Source organism: Polyergus mexicanus, unplaced genomic scaffold (assembly GCF_030449975.1).
Source record: "Polyergus mexicanus isolate NDT 795.1 unplaced genomic scaffold, iyPolMexi1.0 SCAF_21, whole genome shotgun sequence".
NCBI classification, from domain to species: domain Eukaryota; kingdom Metazoa; phylum Arthropoda; class Insecta; order Hymenoptera; family Formicidae; genus Polyergus; species Polyergus mexicanus.
In genome coordinates this window covers 3312036-3336080 of record NW_027223341.1, presented here as the reverse complement: position 1 = coordinate 3336080, position 24045 = coordinate 3312036, and the positions used below count along the sequence as shown (strand labels likewise).

General features: G+C 29.7%; 2 protein-coding genes, 1 long non-coding RNA gene and 1 pseudogene across 5 annotated transcripts in view; 3 read left to right on the top strand and 1 right to left on the bottom strand.

Annotated features, from left to right (window-relative positions):
* Positions 1–3623, top strand: part of LOC138942007 (uncharacterized) — a 166321-nt gene extending 162698 nt beyond the window's left edge. The window contains exons 4-5 of one of the 2 annotated variants that reach the window (XR_011448235.1): positions 2633–2811; positions 2961–3623. This is a non-coding gene — a long non-coding RNA (uncharacterized lncRNA). The remainder of the gene's footprint in view (positions 1–2632; positions 2812–2960) is intronic. The other variant, XR_011448234.1, reaches the window with a different exon arrangement.
* The window catches only part of LOC138942189 (uncharacterized), a 351185-nt pseudogene that overhangs the window by 317418 nt on the left and 9722 nt on the right, over positions 1–24045 (bottom strand).
* On the top strand, positions 3850–13133 carry LOC138942002 (probable serine/threonine-protein kinase DDB_G0276461). Of its 2 annotated transcripts, none has more exons than XM_070312020.1 (5): positions 3850–4175; positions 4420–4671; positions 5351–5479; positions 6510–6740; positions 12702–13133. In XM_070312020.1, exons 1-5 carry the CDS (start codon positions 4133–4135, stop codon positions 13106–13108), a joined length of 1062 nt encoding a protein of 353 aa, XP_070168121.1. In that variant the 5' UTR covers positions 3850–4132; the 3' UTR covers positions 13109–13133. The 2 variants fall into 2 exon arrangements, with proteins under 2 accessions (XP_070168121.1, XP_070168122.1); XM_070312021.1 differs by having other exon boundaries at positions 3851–4175; positions 6624–6740.
* LOC138941999 (uncharacterized) lies at positions 13501–16283 on the top strand. Its single transcript, XM_070312019.1, has 3 exons — positions 13501–14712; positions 15014–15134; positions 15595–16283. The coding sequence occupies exons 1-3, from the start codon at positions 13509–13511 to the stop codon at positions 15599–15601; spliced, it is 1332 nt and encodes a 443-aa protein (XP_070168120.1). The 5' UTR covers positions 13501–13508; the 3' UTR covers positions 15602–16283.

The window sequence follows — 24045 nt, the reverse complement described above, 5'->3', positions numbered from 1 at the left end:
ACGTTTCGTCAATAAAAACAGAATTTAGTTTCCTGAAGCTTCTGAACGATATTTTCATTTTCTACGGGACACAAAACATTGGAAATTATATTTTTATATTTAGCTCGACCCATATTCATGCTTCTTAACGCATTAGGATCTTTTCCTATCTCTTGAAAAAAGCTGAGAATCTCTTTTGCAGTTTGATAAGAAATATTTGTTTCAGTAATTAATGCGGCATATCGTATTTCCGCTGATTTTTTTTTGCTCAAATGTTAAAAGCGATTCATCAATTTGCTTATCCAAATCTTCGTTCGATTTGTTCGCTTCTATATTACTTATTTCATATTTTTTTCTATGCATGGTGGATTCTTCGTGTCGATATATTTGTGATAGACCGCCAGCAATTGATCTATTACAAATCAAACAAAAAAATGAACTGGCATCATTTGGCACTTCGCGTAACCATAATTTGAATTCGTTTATTTCTAGCCATTGTGGTCGAAATGTTTTTATATATTGTGTATTTTTATTTTGTAAATTTTCATTATTATTATTACATAAAACATTTTCTTTAATACTACTTTTATGACACGCAGAATCCGCATGCCTGGAAACACGTGATGAACATGAAAAATTTTTTACTACAATAATAAAGACTACCATCGGATGATACTTTGTGTATCCAAGATTTGTATCGATCATCACTAAGCCAAGCTTCTGCAAAACTTCGCTTAGGTTTTTTAGTCAATTCATCACACATTTTTATGTCAATTACTAAAAAAAGAGAAAAAACAAAAAAGCTGCAAAATATATATGCGTATGTGTTTGTGTGTGCGTGTATATGTATATATGAAAATGCAACTTACTTAATAAACGTTGTGAATATTATTTTGCAAGACGGCGATCAACAATTGAAACGATCAGAAATAGAATGTTTATCGTAAATGTATCGATTGTCTTTTGTCAGTGACTACTGAATAAAGTCAGCGAGAAAAACATGCGTGCCTCGATAAATAATTTTGTACAAGACTAACTGCCTTGTCATTTCTATCTAATAACAAATAAAGTCACAAACAAATAACAGGTTTTGTCATCTCAGAGTGTCGAGATCTTTCTAGAAAACAGTGATAATAAAAACGGCGAGCGTGCAAAAAATTTTAAATAATTATTAAAAAATGTTTATATATATTAATATTAAGGAACCTAAAAGCCTAAATTAGCTTACTTATTTAGTAAAATTGAATGATTCTCTATCACCTTTACGCTCTTTTAATTAGTTTATATCTTTTATATATAGAATAAATTTCAATGTAATTAGAATATTTATTTAATTAGTAATTTTTATGTAGTTGTAAAATAATCAAGCTAAATGCGAGAAGGGCGCGTAATTTATTAGACGAGTCAAGCTGCCGCTAACGTATGTGATTCTCAAGATCCCGAAATCTCGAGGCAAGCAACGTGTCATAGCTATAGCTATAGTTCGGGAAAGAAAAAGACAGAGGATTGTATGCCTGCCTTCTTCTATTGCCCGAAGTTGGCCGAGCGCCGAGCGCACACGTACACGGCTCTTCCTTTGTGTGCATCATACCTTCCACACTCTGTGGCATGTAGCGCAGTCCCGAATCTGCCATCACTGACTAGCAGTGAATTTCGAAACATGCCAGTGATAGTGCGTAAAGCCTGTTGCACAATACAAAAGTATAGGCAATAGGAACAAGAAATAAAAATTATCCACCAATAGGAGCAGGAAATAGATATTATTCCCTGCTCCTATTGGTGAATAATTTTTATTTCTTATTCCTATTGCCTGTACTTTTGTATTGTGCAATAGGCTTAATGCGTGTACAATCATAGGATCATTCGAACGCAATGCAACAGGCCATATCGTGACGCAATTAGTAACTTAGCAAATTAGTAACGGTCATTTATACAATCTTTGTTAAAAATCATATAAAGGTAAATCTAATAATTAGATATGACTTTAATAAATTTCAGTATGTGAAATAGATGTTGTACAACAATCAGTACTATTTTCTAATGTAATAAAGAGAGATGCGTATATGAAAAAAAGAACATAGATATTGCCACGTATGTCGTATTATGTATTAAGAAACATACGCAATGCACTCGTATTATTCAACGACGGGATTTATCATATTTGTAAATCAAAAACCATTATAAAACATGGAAATGAATGTGTGGCAAAATATAGAAATGTCAAGTATACTTGTTATAGCGCAACATAGTAAGTATATGCATAAGTATAATACTTATGTACAATACATTAATATATAACCTATTCAACACACACAATATCGATCTTATACAGGGTTGGGAAGTAACGCGTTACTTGTAACGCCGTTACCGTTACAGTTACTTTTTTTCGGTAACTGTAACGGTAATGGCGTTACAAATTTTATTTGTAACGGAAAAAGTAACTTCGTTACATTTTTCGGTAACGAGTAACGAATTTAACAGTTACTTTTATCGTTACTTTTTTCAAATTTTTTGATTTAAGATATTATTCTTGCTATTGTGCGTGATAAAATTTTTATTTTAACCGTAAAGCCGTAAGCAAATCGACCAATTAGCATTCTTATTATGTTGTAAAAATGCTTGAATGTGATTGATCAACTTATGGCTCTTGCAGACCAGTGCGATGACGCGACGCGCGATATCCAATGAGAGCTTTATCTTTTCGGAAAAGCAGAGCTCTCATTTACTACCAGTTCTAAGTACCTTGCAACGAAAATTAGAAAATCTCAATAAATCTGACCTTATAGATTGCCATTCATTAGTTGAAGCTATTCAACAAGGTTTAAATAAAAGGTAACTTATTAATTTGATTAATACATATGTTATTTAATTTTAAATAAGGATTTAATTGAAAAATATTATTTTATTTTAAACTATTGATTCAAAAGTATTAATTTCAATAAAACAAACAATGTCGCTTAATTTACTATATTTGATTTTAGATTTCGTACAATATTTGAAACAGAAGAAATAATAATAGCAGCATGTTTACATCCAAAATTTAAGTTAAACTGGTTAACCGGAGAAAAAAGAAAACGTGCTGAAAATTACTTGGAGGATTTATTGGGAATCCGATCAACTGAAAATTCTTCAAAAGCTGGAAAATCTGACGATCACGATGATTTTTTCATTTTTGAGCAAAAAACGGTGCAAAATGAATCTGAACAAGAAGAATTGCAACGGTTTTTAAAATCAAATAATTGTAATATAGAAATGTTAAACGACTATCCAAAACTTAAAAAACATTTTATTAAATATAATACAGCTCTACCAAGCAGTGCATCTGTAGAAAGAATGTTTAGCATCGGTGGCTCTGTATTAACACCACAAAGAGGGCATTTAAATGATGATACTATGGAGCAACAAATTTTATTAAAAATTAATAAAGAATTTCGATAAAATTTAATCATTTATTTTGTAATAAACCTTGAATGAAATCTTGCTTACAATTTTTTAAAAGTTTTTCTTATGCAAAATAATTTATTAGTTTGTATTGTAAAAAAGTAACGGAAATTGTAACGACTCGTTACTTTTTAGTAACTGTAACGGTAACGAGTTACTTTTTAAAATTGGTAACGAGTAACGGTAACGAGATACTTTTTAGAAAAAATAACGGTAACGGTAACGAGTTACTTTTATAAAGTAACTTTCCCAACCCTGATCTTATATTATATTATATTTTTAAAAGGATTAGAGATGGCCAATTGAACTATTATATCTTTGATTTGTTGTGTCAAGCACTAATTTAATTATTATATTTTAAAATTTTTGTTCTACTTTCTATTGTAGAAAATATTACTATACTTAATGATATTAAGCATTCTTTAACTAACAACGTACCTAAAATAATATTATAACGTACTTTGTCATGCGTACATGTAGTATATAACCCATTCAACACACACAGCATTGATCCTATATTTTTAAAAGGTTTAGAAATGGCCAATTGAACTATTATATCTTTGATTTGTTGTGTCGAACATTAATTTAATTATTATATTTTAAAATCTTTATTCTATTTTCTATTGTAGAAAATATTACTGTACTTAATGATATTAAGTATTCTTTAGCTAACAACGTACCTAAAATAATATTACAACGTACTTTGCCAAACATGCACGAGAAACAAAACTTGCTTCAAATCCAGAATCAAAATGGTAAGATGGTTAATTCATTTGTATTATTATTTATTTAATTATTTATTTAATTTATTATTTTATATTGCTGCAAATTATATTGCTAATCACATTTAAATAAAATTTATATTTCTTAATTTAATTGAAATGCTTTTGTATTTAATTAATAATTAATTATACGAATAAATGTGGTCATATTTTCTTATTTATTAGTACAAAATCTATAATTTTTGTGACATTTAACATCTATTTTTGTTTTTCCTAGCATATCTTAATAGTAATAATATTATGCAAGACAACATTTCAAAAAGTATTTATGATGAGGATCCATCTTACGTACGAAACAATCCATCTGATGAAAGTTTTATTCAAGCTGTGATAAATCAGGCAACAAATTCTGTTGTTAAACAAAATAGCTCAGCAAATATTTCTAGTCGATTACATACATCACCTCATATAACGTCACTAAATGTATCAGACAGAAGTGCCCAGGATGACGTTGGAAATCTCAATGAAGGTTAGACAAGAAATTTATTTTTCATAAAGCATCGAATTGTGTAGTTTGTGCAGAAAATTAAAAAATAGAGAGACTAAAAGAGAGTTCGTTTTTACAAAGATCTAAATAAATCTAAATCAATCAAGATCAATATAAAACAGTACAAATGTTCTGACATTAACAATAATCGCCAATAATATAAAATAATCTTTAAAAATTTGATATTTGAAATGACCAATAAATGTTATAAGAGTATAAAAATATTACACACACACACATGTAATACATATAATATATTTCTACAAGTATTTGTATGTATATGTCGATATGTATTGGCCGTAAAAGTTTATACTCGTTTAATTTAAATTACTATATTTTAAGTTTATTCTTTATAACTATATACTTGTAACATTTATTGGTTATTTTAAATATCAAATTTTTAAAGATTATTTTATATTATTGGCGATTATTGTTAATGTCAGAACATTTGTACTGTTTTATATTAATCTTGATTGATTTATTTAGATCTTTGTAAAAATGAATTCTCTTTTAGTCTCTCTACTTAATTTTCTATGTTGTAAAAGTCACACATAGCTATAGTAGACCATTTCTTTAGATTAACAGTATTCATTTCTTTATTTTTATCTTTCACTGGGTATTGTGTTATATTATATAATATTTAATTTAATTATAATTTTAGATAATTTTTCATATAACTGGCATGGAAATATGTTTGAAGTATATGAAGATTACGACTTATTCGAATGCACTACTGCAGCAGCTATAATTTCTAAAGATTCCGAAATACGTGAACCTGTTTCCACTAAAGGTATATTATTGTTTAAAAATAATTATAATAGTTATTATTACTCGTATGTAACTATATCTTAAATAGTATTTAGTAAATAATTATGTTTATATGTTTCTTTTATTGTACAATTAACAATTTTAGACCCGTTCTAATATTATATAATATATTAATTATTATACGTTCCACGCGCGGTGTGTACTATATAAAATAATTATTTTAAATACTTTGCACATTCTAAATCTCCCTTTATTCACATTTTGTTAAAGTGAGCTAACTATCTAAAAAAAAAAACTAATCTCAGCAAAACGAATTAAGAATCCATGATCAGATACATCTGATCATCAATCTATCGAAATAATTATATCGTTGTCGTCTCTTTATTTACATTGAATTGCAATAATAAAATGCAAAAGTGGAAAATTATATAAAATGCGATAATTTACTCTGTTACTTTAATATAAAAGAATAACTTATTTATATCATCTTTTTTTAATATAATTGCAATGCTTATGTATTTATTTACATAGGCCGATAAATTTTATTTCATTCGGACTATCTCGGACTGGATATGGTAATCCCGAAGGATTTTTGCGCGCTGAGACCAAATTCATCGTCCAAGTTTGTCTATTACGATACAATTTTGAGAAGAATAGCGTTAAAAAAGCTCAGAACGAAGATTTTAAGGAATGTTATGACATTTGTCCCATTGATAGTAATTTCTTTTTAAATTTTTGTTAATGTCACGCAAAAATATCATTTATAACACTATAATTATTTCTTAAAATCGTTGTTTTAAATTTCTGATGCCAATTTAGTCAAAAATGTAACGTAATAGACAAATTTGGATTCGATTTCAGCGCGCAAAAATCCTTCAGAGTCGCCAGGTCCAATTCGAGATAGCGCAAAAAAGATTAAAGTTGTCAACTTGTGTTATTAATTAACAATAGTAATAAATAGTAAATAGTAAATAAATATGATCATTTCTTTATATATTAATATTAAATGTATAATTTTTGTATATTTAACGTCCATTCTTTTCTCTTCTTAGCATGCCTTAATAATAATAATATTGTACAAGACAATGTTTCAAAAAATTTTTATGATAAGGATTCATCTTACGTATCAAACACTTCTGAGGATGGTTTTGTTCAACCTGTGATAGATCATGCAACAAATTCTGTTGCTAAACAAACTAACAGTTCAGCAAATACTTCTAGTCTACTATATATAAACATATCAGACAGAGGCGTCCAAAATGACGTTGGAAATCTCAATGAAGGTTATACAAGAAATTTATTTTTTATAACTGCATGTTATGTTTTGGTACTCTTGCAGCAACATTTGCAGTACATTTCGAATGTGTGCAGATAATTATTTTAGATTCTTTGCAATTCTTTCTTCCTTCAAATATTTCTTCATTAATATATTTTTCTTAAGGTAAATTCTATCTCAAAAGAAAGAAGTAAGAATCCATGATCATATAAATCTGAACATCGGTTTATCAAAAATAAATCTATTATTGTCCTCTCTTTTTATTTACATTAAAATGCAACAGTAAATTATAACCCAGTAAGCAATTTGATAACAAACTGTTGCCAAATTGGCATCAAATTCGCTCAAAACTTGGTAACAAATCCAGTGCCATCTGTGTCCGCATTAAGCTTGTGTTTTGGTGACAAAGCTTGTTGACATAACCTGACGGGAGTGGTGCACTTGGACACAGTATAATTGGACACGGTGCAAATGGACACGTTACAAATGGACACGAGATTTTGCACACGGTTCAATTGGACACAGTGCATTTGGACACAGTAATTTTGGATACAGTAGCTTTTGGACACATAAGAAAATACGCATCGTTTACTTGGACACCGCTCAATTGGACACTGTTCATTTGGACACCGTTCGTTTGGACACAGAAAGATGCGCACCGTTCATTTGGACACCGTTCGTTTGGACACCGTTATTTGCCCACCGTTCGTTTGGACACCGTTCATTTGCCCACCGTTCGTTTGGACACCGTTCGTTTGGACACCAAAATTTGATTTAAGTTATACGACGTAATCCACACCAAATTTTTGTTTTAAATAAGAAATAGGTTTGGGTTAGGTTATATCTTCCGGAAGTGGAGCCCCCCCGCAGGGGGGGCGGAACCCACTGTATCCATGCATGACATCCAAATATGCGAAAGGCTAAACAAAGTGCTAAAAGCAATGTAAAATTAATGACATCAGTATCAGAGATATATAAGTATGAATATATTTTATTTTGACAGATATTATAACCTTCAAATGTATCTCCTTTTCACGATTTCATATTTTACATAGATTTACCAGTATAAAGTGTTATAAGAATACTGATTATATTTTCCCAAAATGATTTTTATTTCTCTCCATCTGTTACATATTCAAACAAACAGTGAGCATGTTTCTGTGTACAAATGAACGGTGTCCAAACGAACGGTGGGCAAATGAACGGTGTCCAAACGAACGGTGGGCAAATGAACGGTGTCCAAACGAACAGTGGGCAAATGAACGGTGTCCAAACGAACGATGGGCAAATGAACGGTGTCCAAACGAACGATGGGCAAATAACGGTGTCCAAACGAACGGTGTCCAAATGAACGGTGCGCATCTTTCTGTGTCCAAACGAACGGTGTCCAAATGAACAGTGTCCAATTGAGCGGTGTCCAAGTAAACGATGCGTATTTTCTTATGTGTCCAAAAGCTACTGTATCCAAAATTACTGTGTCCAAATGCACTGTGTCCAATTAAACCGTGTGCACAATCTCGTGTCCATTTGTAACGTGTCCATTTGCACCGTGTCCAATTGTACTGTGTCCAAGTGAAGGCCACTCTAACCTGACAGCAAATTGACGGCAAAAACTGAGCAAAGCTTGACATGATTTGACGTCAAATTGATGGCAAAAATCGAGCAAGATCTGCGCAAGACAATCTGATAGCAGATTGTCAGCAAAAACTGAACAAATTCTGCAGCTTTTGGCCATTCCTATAAAAGTATATATTTAAATAGATTTAAAGCCTTAACCCTAAGTAACAAAATGATGATAAGTTTTGGTCATAAAATGACCATTAGATAATTAGACATTATATAAAATCATATATTAATATGTTAAAACATATAGGTAAATTCAAATAACTTAAGGCTCTTGAGTAGTCACCGTGAAACTCCAAGTTGACGGTGGCGACATAGGAATAAAGATGCTGCGGTAGGAATAAGAATCCTGTTCAACGACTTATCATATAAGTCAGTGCTGGGATTTACTTGCACATTTTGGCCCGATTTCGTGACTCACGCCTATTGTTCCCCACTCACCGCTCGTGCGTTAGCAACGAGTCTCCAGATACGCGTAACTAAGGAACGCGACGCTTTGTCTCAGGAGCGTCCGTATATAAGAATGCCCAAATATAATAATAAGACAATACTTTTCTATAATTAAAAGTTTTTCTTCAATATTTTAAATCAATAAATTATAAAATATTGAAAAAAAACTTTTAATTCTAAGAATTTTCGCGGTGTATTTAGAAAAGTATTGTCTTATTATTATATTTGGGCATTCTTACATATAAACGCTCCTAAGACGAAGCGTCGCGGTCCTTAGTCACGCATATCTGGCGACTTGTTGCTAACGCACGAGCGGTGAGTGGGGAGCAATAGACGTGAGCCACAGAATCGGGCCGAAATGTGCAAGTAAATCCCAGCAGCACTGATATAAGTAAACTGGGATTTATATGTAACTTTCGGCTGGATTTTTTAGCTCATGCCTACTGCTCGCTGCTCCCCTTTTATCCCTCGCTCCTTAGCAACGCATCACTGCATCGTAAATCGTAACTAAGGAGCGCATCACTTAGTTTCAAGAACGTGCGTTTCACAAATGTGATAGCACAATACTTTGATAACCATAAAACATAAATATTTTGAATTGTTATAGAACGTACATATACGTAATTAATAATAGAATAATAATTATTTTTGTTATTAATACAAAATAAAATATTGAATAGAAAATTTTAATGAAAACCTCTACTACTAGAGAACTAGAGTATTGTGCTATTATATTTATGATGCGCACGTTCCTGTGACTAGCAGAGGAGGACGCGACTTTAGGATTACCGAATTGAAAAAGGCTTTTATAGTGTAGTACTCTATTAGAAAAATACTTGCGCAAAGGGATAGAGCGCAATGCTAGCCATTTCCAAGAAAATGATTTAAACAATATGGCTTTCATATATCTGGCTCCGTTATATCAATTAGGGAAAAGGCGGTGTAGCTCGGGCATTAAGCGCGTGACTATCACGCATCCAACCTGGGTTCAATTCTTGTCCCTGCCACTCTTTTTCTTATTCTTTTTTCATACAATCTAACAACGAATATTTATTCGTGTAAAATAAGTTAATTAAATTAAATTTTTTTTAATTTGCACTTTCGGAAGGCAATTTTCTTTTAATTTATTCATGAAACTGAGCATAATTTTTGTTAAATTTACAACCTTATTATTTTATGCATTCTACTCGATATAAAATAAAGCAAATAAAACGCCACTATATGAACATAGTTATAATTTAGTACAAAATTACAAACAAATGTGTCAAAACTTATTCATCCTTATTATCACTAACATCAACATTCTCTACAGATCGGTTACAATTATTCGGATGATATACTTGTCGTAATTACTTGTTGTAATTTTGTATTAAATTATAATTATGTTCAAAAAATGGCGTTTTATTTACTTCGTTTTGTATCGGATAGAATGTATAAAATAATAAATTAAAATTGAATAAATTAAATTGAATAAATTAAAAGAAAATTGCCTTCCAAAAGTGCAATTAAAAGAAATTTAATTTAGTTAACTTTATTTTACATGAATAAATATTCGTTGCTATATAAAAAAGAATGAGAAAAAAGTGCCAGGGACAAGGATTGAACCCGGGTCTGATGCGTGGTAGTCACCCGCTTTAATGTCCGAGCTACGTCGCCTTCTCAATAATCGACCTAACGGAGCTGTATATAAGAAAATATATTATTTAAATATTATTAAAATCAAATTTTTTGGGAAATGGCTGAGCATTGCGCCCTTCCTTTGCTCAAGTATTTTTCTAATAGAGTACTACACTATATAATAGATATATAAAAGATATATACTATATATATGTTACGTGTTAGCTACAAGTTACCAGCGTGTTACCCATATGTCAGAATTTTTATGCAGCGCCTCACGTTGCAAATCGATGAACTATGAGGCGTTTTGGCAGCCCAAATTATTCTTGCGTGCCATTTCGTAATTATTCACTTTATGCTAATGCTGTGATGTGTAACGTATTTGTGAAACTTATAAAATTGTCCGAAAACTAAGCTTAGCAAGTTAAGTATTATGTAAAAAGAACATTTTCCACTTCTTTCGACAGCTGTCAAACTACATGTTTTCCCATATGACTAGGCTTACTTTGACACTCATTTTACAGTTATTTATTAATTGTCAAAGAAAAAGCTTAGTTTTCGGACAATTTTACGAGTATACTAAAGCGATTTGTAGTCTTGTTTCTTTAAAATATCTTTTTATTTAAAAATGGCACGCAAGAATTCTCAGCGTGTCATTTCTCGTTTCTGATGTCATCATTCCAATATGGCCGCGGCGACTACTCAGGAGCCTTAATTTATAAAATTAAAGATCTTTTTGGACAGAAATTGTTTGAATAAGTGAAAATCGAACAATTATCTGTCCGATTTGCAAAAAATCAATTCAATATCTGAATTTCCTGTATAAGAATTGTGTCAAAAATTGAACTGATAGAAATATATATATTATAATATTATTAGCATATTTTGTAGGCTTTATATACACTCATGACAAGAATTTGAATACGGGTATAGAATAACGCGCCGCATAGCGATAAGCGACTGAACTATTTTATAATACTTTGTAATAAGCTGCAGATTTTGTTCGGTTTTTGCTGCCAATTTGCCATCAGATTGCGCACTCTAGATCCTGCTCAGTTTTTGCCGACAATCTGATGTCAGTCATGTCAGCAAGCTTTGCTCGGTTTCTGCCGCCAATTTGCTGTGTAGTTATGTTAGCAAGCTTTGTTTGATTCTTGCCGGCAATCTGCCAGCTTAATCGGTAATAACAACTCTTGTACCAAATTTGTAGCCTTTTTGCTGACAATAATTTGTAGCAAGCACTTGGCAATATCTGTTAGAACAGACCTAGCTGACTGGGAAGTTATGCTCAGAATCTGTCTGCGTAGGTTTGGTTATCTAAAGAAGATGCGATCTTGCAATATTTATTCAATATTTGCAATATTTACTTTCTGTTGTTTTAATATAAAAAATAACTTATTTATAAATCACTTTCTTTTAATGTAATTGAAATGCTTATTTAATTATTAATTGAGGCTTCTGGGTTCATTGCAACTGTCATTATTTGATAACGTCAGAAACAAACAATTGCATGCTAAAACTTCTTGCCGTATACATTGAAATAAAAAGATGTATTCATAAAACGATATTTGTGATCGATTCAGTGAAATTATAAAATGCACCAAACACTTTCATTTTACTATAAGAATCAATAAATAGTCGTAAAATTAATATAACATGCAACTTATGTTTTAATTATTTTTTTCATAATTTATGATGATGTTACATTAATTTTACGGCTATTTATTAATTATCACAATAAAAAAAGTTTTCGGAGCATTTCACAAATTTGCTGAATCGATCGCAATATCGTTTTATAGATATATATTTTTTTTCAATGTATACTACACGAATTTTTGGATGTGATTTCTCGCTTCTGACTTCATTAAATAAAGACGGTTACAATGAATATCTTGAAACTTTAAAGAGATGCTGAACTCCGATGTAATTGCTTTCGAAGTTTACTCTTTTTATTAGTTGCATAGAATGGCAATGCTTTTACAGTATGGAAGTACAAACGCTAATGAATAGAAGACTTAATGTTACATGAAACTCTTTTGTCGAGTTTTATATAACATTGGGCAGTCTTTCATTCATTAGCGTTTGTACTTTCACACTGAAAACCATTCGCCATTATATGTAACCAATAAAAAATAAAGACTAAACTACAAAAGCAGTTATATCGAAGTCCAGCATCTCCTTAACTATATAGATAAAACTGATCATATATTTTCTTATATATTAGCATCAAGTCTATAATTTTTGTGATATTTAATGTCCGTTTTTTTTCTCTTCTTAGCATGTCTTAATAATACTAAAACTGTGCAAGACAACATTTCAAAAAATATTCATAATGAGGATACATCTTACGTACCATCAAACACTTCATCTGATGAAAGTTTTGTTCAACCTGTGATGGATCAGGCAACAAATTCTCTTGCTAGAGAAACTAACAGTTCAGCAAATACTTCTAGTGGTTTAGACATATCAATGTCACTAAACACATCTGGTAAATGTGCTCGGGATGACGCTGAAATGTTTGTTACATCAGCTGGTGCAGGAAACAAGAAGCATTTCTGTATGTATTGTAACATGTTTCAGAGCAAAATAGCTCGTCATCTTGAAAGAGTACATGCGAATGAATTAGAAGTACAAAAATTTAAACATATATGCCAAAAAGAAATGCAAAACGAAAAAAGATTCTAGAAACGATACGTAGACGTGGAGATTTCTATTTTAATATCGATTGTTCACGAAATGATGGAGAACTACTAGTAGAAAGACGTTCAAAAAAAGAACACAACAGGATACCTTCTGATTATGTCGTATGTCCAAAATGTAAAGCTTTCATTCTGAAACTTACAAGCAGACATCACTATCAGAGATGCATTAAAGAGATAATTAAAACTAAAGATAACAGATCGATATCGGTTTTAGGAAGACAAATAATAGGACGTATACATAAGCAAGTAATGTTCTAAGATTACGAGTTTTTCCACTTTTACGAGAAGATGATGTAGTGAGGGGTTTACGTTACGATGAGTTAATAATCGCATTCGGTAATCAACAGTGCGAAAAATATAAAACATCTGAACACAATGATGCAATGATTAGACAAAAAATGAGAAGGCTGGGTCGCCTACTTCAAGTATTGAAATATAAAAATTCTGATATTACGGATTTTGCTTCTATTTATTTCCCCCGATATAGCAATACTTGCATTGAAACAATTAATACCCTAGCCGGTTTATCTTTATGTGGAAAATTTTATAAAACTCCTTCACTGGCTTCTAGACTTGAAGGTTTGATAAAAGAAATAGGTAAACTTTTGATCAATCGATGTATTAGAAAAGAAGACGAGGAAAGGAAATTACGTGCCGAAGATTTTTTGAAAGTATTTACCGAAGATTTTGCAACACGTATAACAAAAACAATATCGGAAACAATGAGTAGAAATATAAGACGTAGAAAAATTACGTTACTCTCTAAAGCAGATATTATTAAGCTGCATAATTTTCTAAAACAAGAACGTGAAACAGCTTATAATTCTTTGAAAGAAAATTTTTCCTATAATGCATGGCTTTCACTTACAAAAGCAACATTAACTTCAATACAGGTGTTTAATCGTCGTAGAGCCGGAGAGATACAAAGCACGTTAATTGAGGATTATAAGGCTTATCAAGGAATTAATTATGAGACACACGATATGTATAAAGCGCTTTCAGCACGTGCCAAAGAAATTGCTAAAAAATATGTACGATTTACCTTAAGAGGTAAACTTGGGCGAACGGTACCAGTCTTACTAACAGAAGAATTAAGAGATTGCATTGAAATGATTTTAAAATATAGAAAGGCTGCGAAAGTTTCTTCGAAGAATCCATACCTATTTGGTCTTCCTTCGCTTAAAAAAGATAAACACAGATATCTTTTAGCGTGTGACTTATTACGGCAATATGCAATAGAAAGTGGCGCAGAAAATCCAGAGACTATTCGTGCAACTGAATTACGGAAGCATATAGCAACAATATGTGTTCATTATAATCTATCTGAAAATAAAATTTTAACGCTTGCAAATTTTATGGGCCATGCCGATAAAATTCATTTATCTCACTACAGACAACCTGTTATCGAAAAAGAAATCTTAGAAATATCTCAATATCTGGAAACCGCACAAGGAGCTGATATGAATGAAAGTGATAGTAATGATTCTGATTCTGGACTTTCCGATATTGGAAATACAACGAAGACCACAGAAACTTACGATAATAAAATTAATAAGGAAATTGCATCCAGAAGAATCATTCAACAAGGTACTTTATTCTTTCATAAATAAAATTTGAATTTTTTAATCGTACTTTAATTAAGTCAAATGTCAAATAGTGATTAAGGAATGAGTGGATCTAATTTAGAATTTAAGATCATATAGATTTCTTTAATATAAGAGTAGATTCATAATCCGATTTTATATTTAAGGCCGTCTTAAGTTTATCTTCAGATGTTATGTAGCAATAAAATGGCATTTACAGCATCTGAAGATAAAATTAAGACGGTTTCAAATATAACATTGAACTATGAATACCGTCATAGATTCATAAATTTCTGTTGATGTAGATGTAGATGAAGATGTGGATACTAGTTACTTAGATGATAATATGCAAAATAATCAAAATGTGATAAATATCAAGGAAAAATTGATTCAGAACCGTCAACTGCAAGATATTCAAAAAAAAATGTAAGTAAAGAAGTTATTTTGCAATTATAATACAATACATATATAATACATATACACAATTTTAATATTATGATTTTATATTTATATTTATATATTAAGGTGTTTGACAAAAAGTTTTAAGTAAAAAATATATATGTAGATTTGGTTATTCCGAACAAAAATCGATTACCATTTTGCAAACCACAATAAAATTTGAGTTATTAATTATTAAAAATGGCCATGTATAGAGGCTTTTTTAATTAATAACTCAGAAATTTGCGTGGTTGTTTGCAAAATGGAATAGAAAACTTTTTGTTCTGAATGACCTAATCTACATGTATATTATTTATAATTCAAAACTTTTCATCATATACCCTGTATATATAAATCTTAAAAAATATTTTATAAAATGTCGATTAAATATTATATGGAAATCTTTAGAGACAATTATATAAATTAATAAATATTTTAATATTTCCAGTATCTAATCGCAATCGATGGACACAAAATGAAAAACGTATCGTTATCGATGCTTTTGGTCATTACATATAGATTCCACTGACAACAAATTACCCACATTCAATGAAATTGGAAAACTTATTAAAAAGCATCCTGACTTATTAGGACAACGAAGCGTGCCTATGATTAAAACGTGGATACATAACCAAAAACGTATTAAGATGAAGGAAATGAGAATTTAAATACAATTATGTAGTGATTATTAATTATGTAGTTAATACCGAATTTATACGTTATAGTTTATATAAGATTTATTGTTTAATGATACGAAAAAACAATTCGGAAAGCTATTAGAGACTATTAGAAAGACTATTAGATTATTACAAAAGATAAAGATTGTTAGAAAAAGTACAACATATAGTGCAATAAAAAGCAATATACGTATGTATACGTATACATAGATATATTTATAAAAATAATCAGTTTAAGAAGTTTATTTTTTTTACTAAGATATGATTTTTTACTAAGACTGAGTAGAGACTGGATAGAAAAAGCACTATACGTAGTGCAATATAAACCAATATATGCATGTAAAGTATACATATTATATATTTATATATATAAAAATAATCAGTTTGGAAGAGTTTATTTTTTTATTTAAAGATGTAAAGATACAAAGTTAGAACATAACAGTACAAATGTAATAGACACAATTAATATTACTGATAAAAATGTGTTTCTTTTTTATTTGATACATTATATCCATGATGAGTTTGTAAGAAAGTTCGTTTTCTATTACTTAAGAAACGTAAAGAAATGAAATAGAATAGTACATATGTAACAGTGCAATAATACTTATGTGCCATTTATGTTACTCATTATAAATATACCTTTTTAAAGATATTATTCTGTTCTAATTTTTCTATTATTTCCGTTTTTATTTTTAAAATAAATATACACACATATATATAAATATATACATATATAAAGAATATCTTTGACAATAAGTATCGAATATAAAATAGATATATGTAGATTAGGTTCTGAACAAAAGTTTTCTATCATTTTGTAAGCAAACACGGAAAAATTTTAGTTATTATAATTATTGAAAATTACCATATATAAAAGCTTCTGTAATTAATAATTCAGAAATTTGCGTGATTATTTGCAAAATGGTAGAAAACTTTTTGTTAGGGGTAATTCAATCTACAAATGTATATTTTTTATTTGATATTTATTGTCATAACAATGCGATAGTAACAATATTATTTTGTATTGTGTTCTTTTGTATTTGCAGATAACTGTTTATTACATATATAATTATATATTTTATATTTGAAGAAATATAGACAAGAAAAGAACAAACAATTACTCTTCTCAATACGAATATACAATATACATATAGTGAAAGAGAAGGAGAGAGAGAAAAAAGATAAAGTATCGCGAAATAAGAAAACGAATCGAATCGAATCAAAATTTCAATATATCACCATATACACCTAATGTGTTGAATCACCTATATCAGAAAATATCATTCATTATAAACGCCGCGTTACTATATCAAGCCCCGACTATTATAAATCTGCTTGAGGGATATTTTATCAGCAAAAACAGTGCTTTAGCATATCATACCAAAATACAGCATATTGTATATTATCTATATTACAAAAAAAAATCTTATAACATTTTGTTTTTGACCGATTTATCAACATTACAATTACATTGAAGTGTATACATTGAACATATTATTTTTCACATAAATAATCTTGTATCAATATGATAATTATATTTGTAATAATTATACTTGAAGGTTTACATATATGTACTGTTTCACATAATGCATATACATGTATTCAAATATGGTACTAGAATAGATATATTTATATATTTGTATATTTTTATATCGGTGTTTCTCGTATGGTATAATGTCCGTAAACAATTCAGAATTGTACTGTGCTCTTTCACACTAAAAATCTCACGTATATCAGAGCATCGTGAGATTTTAAGCGCGAAAGAGTACAGTACAATCCTGAATTGTTTACGGACAGCATACAATACCATACAAGAAACATATTCGAATATATGTATATGCATTATGTGAGACAGTACATACATGTAAACCTTCACATATAATTATAGCAAATATAATCACCATATTGATACAATTATTTCTTTGAAAAATAATCTGTTCATATGTACACTGCAACGTAATAGTAAAGTTAATAAATCGATTAAGACCAAAATGTTATTAGATTTTTCTTTTGTGATACAGTTATATATAAATAATATATATAATAATATATATAATACAATATACCGCATTTGGGTATGACATGCTAAAACTCAATCTTTCCTAATGTACTCGCTAACTAAATAGTGATATAAATATTTATTCAATCTTCTAACACGTCAACAGTACAGAATCATTATTGCTTCAACAGACACTGCAAGTTGGTGAATGATTATTCCATTACAGATCACAAGATTCTATTAGCGGAGACTATATTATTAAACTCTCGCTTAAAAGATTCTCGTGCTTTGTAAATGAATTCCCTCCAGACATTCAATGCAAGCTGGTTCCCTGGTTTGCAAACTAGTGCCGATCTATTACTTTCGTCTGCTTAATATGAAAATAAACATGATACAATATAAATAGGTAGCTCGACATTAAGATCTTGTAAAGCAATCTTACCAGCATAATTGTCATCATCACAATTCAGTCTTTCTTTAGGTTGAACGAACAGTCAGAAAACACAATGATCGAAAACATTATCTCATACTGTACTTGAACAATGCATATATAACAATACATGCACACACACACACATACACATGGCCAAATATTATTCCTCTTGGAAAGATATATGGAAAGGCACACACAGACGCACATATATATATATATATATATATATATATATAAGTCCATATAAGTAATGTGTGCAATTGTGTTCAAATATGCAATAAAGGCAGACACGTGTCTATGTTATACTGTTATCTATACGCTTAGATACGCTTAGATATGCGTGCGAGGCAATACAGCAGTAGAAATACACGATGTTGTCCGATTTCATCATATTGAACACAATTCTCTTTCAAATATACATAAAACATGCAGAAATATTATCGGTAACAGCGGAACTAAAATTATTGATATTATCGATAATTTCGGTCGGTATTATCGATAATTTTAGTTACGCTTAGATGAGGGCGCTAATCCGTCGGAGTTCGCTCGTCACTGTTGAATCCCCTTTAAAAGAGGATGCCGGAGCGACGGGCGAACTCCGACGGGTTAGCGCCCTCATCTAAACGTAACTAAAAGTGTCGGTATATTACCAACGCTTTATAGTTACGTTATCGACAGTATTACGTAGAATAATTAGAGTCAGGGGCATATGCATATTTTAGACAGAGCAATAAAACCCAACTTTTTCGCGTTGTCTTAAATATGTGGAGATAGAAAAAATGTTGTATTTCTACTGCTCTATCTCGTACAAGCAATTTTAGAGCACAGATGTCTGTGTCGCATACATATTTTGAACACAATAATATAATATTGCTCATATTGTCTCTTTTGATTTTGTCATGATGTGCATATATAGATATATACCATATAATATATATAGATATATATTATATATATATATATATATATATATATATATATATATATATATATATATATATTGTATATATATACAGGGTGTCCCATTTTAAAGGACCCACTCAAATATCTCAGAAACACTGCGTTAAATCGAAAAATGTTTCAAACAAAAGTTGTGTGGCTTCAAGAGGGCCACAAGGTGGTGACAATGATTTGACCTTGGAAAATTATTTGAAGGTCATGTAAAGGTCAACTTTAAAATCTTAAATGGAAACTCCCATTTTTTATTTAGTATTCTTGTAGCTGACATCGAGAGCTTTGCAAAACACCATAACAAAGTATTTTTTTATTAAGTACTTTTTGAGTTATTTTATATTTTAATCTGACATATTTGATATAAAAAATTTAATATCTCGTAAAATATTTAGCACGGAAAAAAAATGTTTATGTTTCGTAGTTTAGCTGGACCATTTTTTGATTGAAACGTATTTTAGCGGTACCATTGGCCATTTCTGTCTCTTTCATTGATTGGTGTTGAATAGAAAGAGATCGACATTGGCCGCACAGCACTACATGCTTTTCTAAAAAGTGGATTTTTACATGTGATATGCGCAGCCCAAGTCTATATGTCGATGTTTTATCTATTATTGGTATCTCACAAATATATGTCATCTTACCGCAGCCAGTGACATACGCGAAGTTAGGACATCTATTATCCGTGCAGTAGGCAATGTAGAAAAACGCTCTCTTAAAATATTTTTATTAATTATATATGGATTTATTTTTTGTATATCTGTATTTTTCCTGTTATATATGCTATCCGTAAACAATTAATAACTGTACTTTTTCGAAATTAAAATTCCACATACGTTATGGCATCGAGAGATTTTACGTACAAAAGAGTATCATACAATTATTAATTGTTTTTATAGATAGTATATCATACGTAAAACACAGATATACAAGAAAAAAGACTATATATATAAATTATAAAGATATTCTAACAGAGCGTTTTTCTATATTGCTTACTACATATATCTTAACCTCACATATGTCATTGTTTTAATATTTCATTATCAGTTTTCAGTATCAAACATATTTGTAAGTTTAGAAATTTTGCTCTTCGTACGAAATGACATTGGGTAAGCATTCTTTGCTAATTTGATAGAGCTTGGGTATTTTAGTAATGTGGGACAAGTTTTTAGATATAAGTAATAAAACATTATAATTAGAAACGAGTATTTTCTGTTATATCTTCATAGTTGATAATATAAGAGTACGTATATGCAACATAGGCCTACTAATTTTCAAGTCATTAATCATCTCTTTTATTTAGAGTGGGATCTTCACGCTAGAAATAATGTATTTTTGGGTCTACGCATGCTGGGATAACTATCATGCAATTACAGTATGAGATAATGTCTTTAAGTAATGTATTCTGTGACTGTTCATTCAACCTAAAAGAAGACTGAATTGTGATGATGACAATTATGCTGGTAAGATTGCTTTATGAACGAGATCTTAATGTCACACTACCTATTTATATTTATGTCATATTTATTTTCATTTTAAGCAGGCCAAAGTAATAAATCGGCACTAATTTGCAAACCAAAGATCCAGCTTGCATCGAATATCTGAAGGGAATCCATTTACAAAGCACGAGAATCTTTTACGCGAGAATTCAATATTATAGTCTCCGCTAATAGAATCTTGTGATCTGCAACGGAATGGTCAACGCTTATTTATTATCTTGCAGTATCTCGAAGCAGTAATGATTTCGTACTGTTGATGTGTTAGAAGATTGAGAAAACATTTTTATTCCTATTTAGTTAGTGAATGCATCAGGAAAGACAATGCTTTAGCATATTGTATCTAAATGCAGCATAATGTTTATTATCTGAATTACAAAAAAATTGATGCGTTTTAAACCTCATCTCAAGTGTTTGGTAAGTTTCTACAGTGATCAAAACAAAATGAAGAAGAATGGGCGAAAAACGCGTTATTCGTTTTTTGTTGTTTTTTTTTTATTTATTGTTATCCGTTTCTTTTTCTAATAAATTTTATAGCTGTAAATGAACAGTTTTCTTGGATAAATCTCTCAGATTTACAAGAATGCAAATATTTTTTAATTGCCTGCTTATTTGATGAATGAGAAAAAGTAGTCCTTTTAAAAGAAAGTATGCAGCTGCATGTTGCAAATCGCATATTTTTTCTTAAAAACATTACGTATTTTTTTTGCATCACTTGATTTGTTTAATTATTTTACATATAAAAGTATTATGATAAAATGATCAAAAATTAAATATTTTACGAGATAGTTTGTATTTTATATTATATAAAATTATATTATATTTATATTATATTTATATTATATTTATATTATATAAAATACGAACTATCTCGTAAAATATTTAATTTTTGATCATTTTATCATAATATTTTTATGTGTAAAATAATTAAACAAATCAAGTGATGCAAAAAAAATGCGTAGATGTTTTTAAGAAAGAATATGCGATTTGCAACATGCAGCTGCATACTTTCTTTTAAAAGGACTACTTTTTCTCATTCATCAAATAAGCAGGCAATTAAAAAATATTTGCATTCTTGTAAATCTGAGAGATTTATCCAAGAAAACTATTTATTTACAGCTATAAAATTTATTAGAAAAAGAAACGAATAACAATAAATAAAAAAAAACAACAAAGAATGAATAACGCGTTTTTCGCCCATTCTTCTTCATTTTGTTTTGATCACTCTAGATATTACATCATTCATTAGAAACGTAAGTTCTTCTTTCTATAAAATAAAAATAAATGTAAGACACATGTAACAGAATTTTGGTTAATACATAGTGTTGTGTTTACAATCAGATAAAAATGAAAAATTAGCTACATAAACATGAGATGGATATATGTTAATGTAAATTAATTTTAGATAAGATAAAGATAATTTGTTTTAAATATATCTAGATAAAAATAAAATTATATAGCTGACTCATCTAGATAACTTCCACATAATATTGTTTTTAAGACCATTTATGCAAAAACACTTATGAGAAAAAATTGCAAATTATAAAAAAAATATAAAAATATATTTATACTCTTATACGACAAACTCGTCTCATACGACAAATGAAATACTAAAATCCATGAGCCTATGCAGTAAGACTGAATTTGCATAACGATTCGATCAATTAGGAAAAGACGACAAGATTATTTCATTTTGTCCTGATTATGAACGAATCTCAATGTAATCTCAATTTCAATGCAGTTAATATTAATACAGGCAATATTAATACATATTATAAACGTCTACTACATAAAAGCAAATATCTTAATATCTTAAACATTTGCAGTAAAGTAAACCAAATTATCTTAATATTTTCCTAGATAATTTAATAAAGATAACACTTTTTTTTCATGTAAAATGCAGATGAAGATAATATATATTTTTATTATATAAGATTACGTCAAAATGTCATGTGCATGGATAATCATCTATATAATTTTATAAAGATAAGAGCGAACACTGTTAATACATCTTATAATGTTAATACGTTAATACTTTTATGTATATAAAAAAATACTATTATGTATATAAAAAAATAATATTATAATTATTTACAATGATTTTTTTTACACCCGAATATCATATTTAGAAATTAGCACAATTCTAAATATAATATTTTGGTGTAAAAAAATCACTATAAATAATTATAATATTATTTTTATGTACATGTAATATAACATACATGTAATATAATTAATATTTAATGTTTGATACTTTTTAAGTAAAATTTGTTGTACTTACACTTAACATTATCATTTCTGAAGACACCGATCGCGGTGCCGCTGTTGACACCGGTGTGGATATTGCGGTCGATGTGACGGTCGACGCTTTGACCGCTGTAGAGACAGTGACCGCTGTTGATGGATGAGGCATCGACGTTGTCATTGGGGGTGACGTCGTCGCTGTCGTCACCGTCGCCGTCGATGCTTTCGCCGTCGTCGTTGGCATTGCCGTTGACATTGTCGTCGCTGTATTCTGAAAAAAAAGAATGATTATAAATAATAAAAATATATTGTGTATCTAACTGAAAATTATACGAATTGTTTATTTCAATTGTAAAAATCTCATTAATTGATTACAATTATTTTTAAAAATATAAAATAATAAAATATATAAATAATAGTTTTTATTATAAGACGATTTATTCGTAATTATATATGAAAAAAATTGCTGTACGAAATTTCGGAACTTTTTAATAAGTCATCTCGCTCGCTCTATACTCGTCTCGCTTTCACTCTAGACTCTAGACAAATCGCCGGGAGAGATAAGCCCGCGAGTGTGGCTTTATTTATATCAAAATACATCAGATTAAGATATAAAATATCTCGTAAACCATTCAATTTTTAGTTATTTTACTTTATAACTTTTTATGCTGAATGTTACAAGAAATCTATTTACATAAAACAATTAGGGTGGTTCCATTAAAATAAAAATTGAATTGACCTTGAAGAACGTCACCCAAGGTCAAATTGATAAAGCTAACAAACAGACCTTCTTAAATCTTACAACTTTTATTTAAAACATATTTTTCAAAAAATGCTTTATTTTCGAGATATTTTACCAGTCTGGGACTTTTGAGATACCCTATATATATACATGGTGATTCAAAACAACCTTCTGTCCTTACAATGTCATATACTTGATACTATTCTAAGACGATTTTTTCTTTGCCAAAATTTTTTCCGAGGCTTAGTTTTTAAATTATAAGCCAAAATAGTTAACGAATTACGGGCCACGTACACAAGGCAGGCAGGAGCGGAGCAACTCACCGTCCCATACTAGTGATTACGTGAGGCGCTCGCT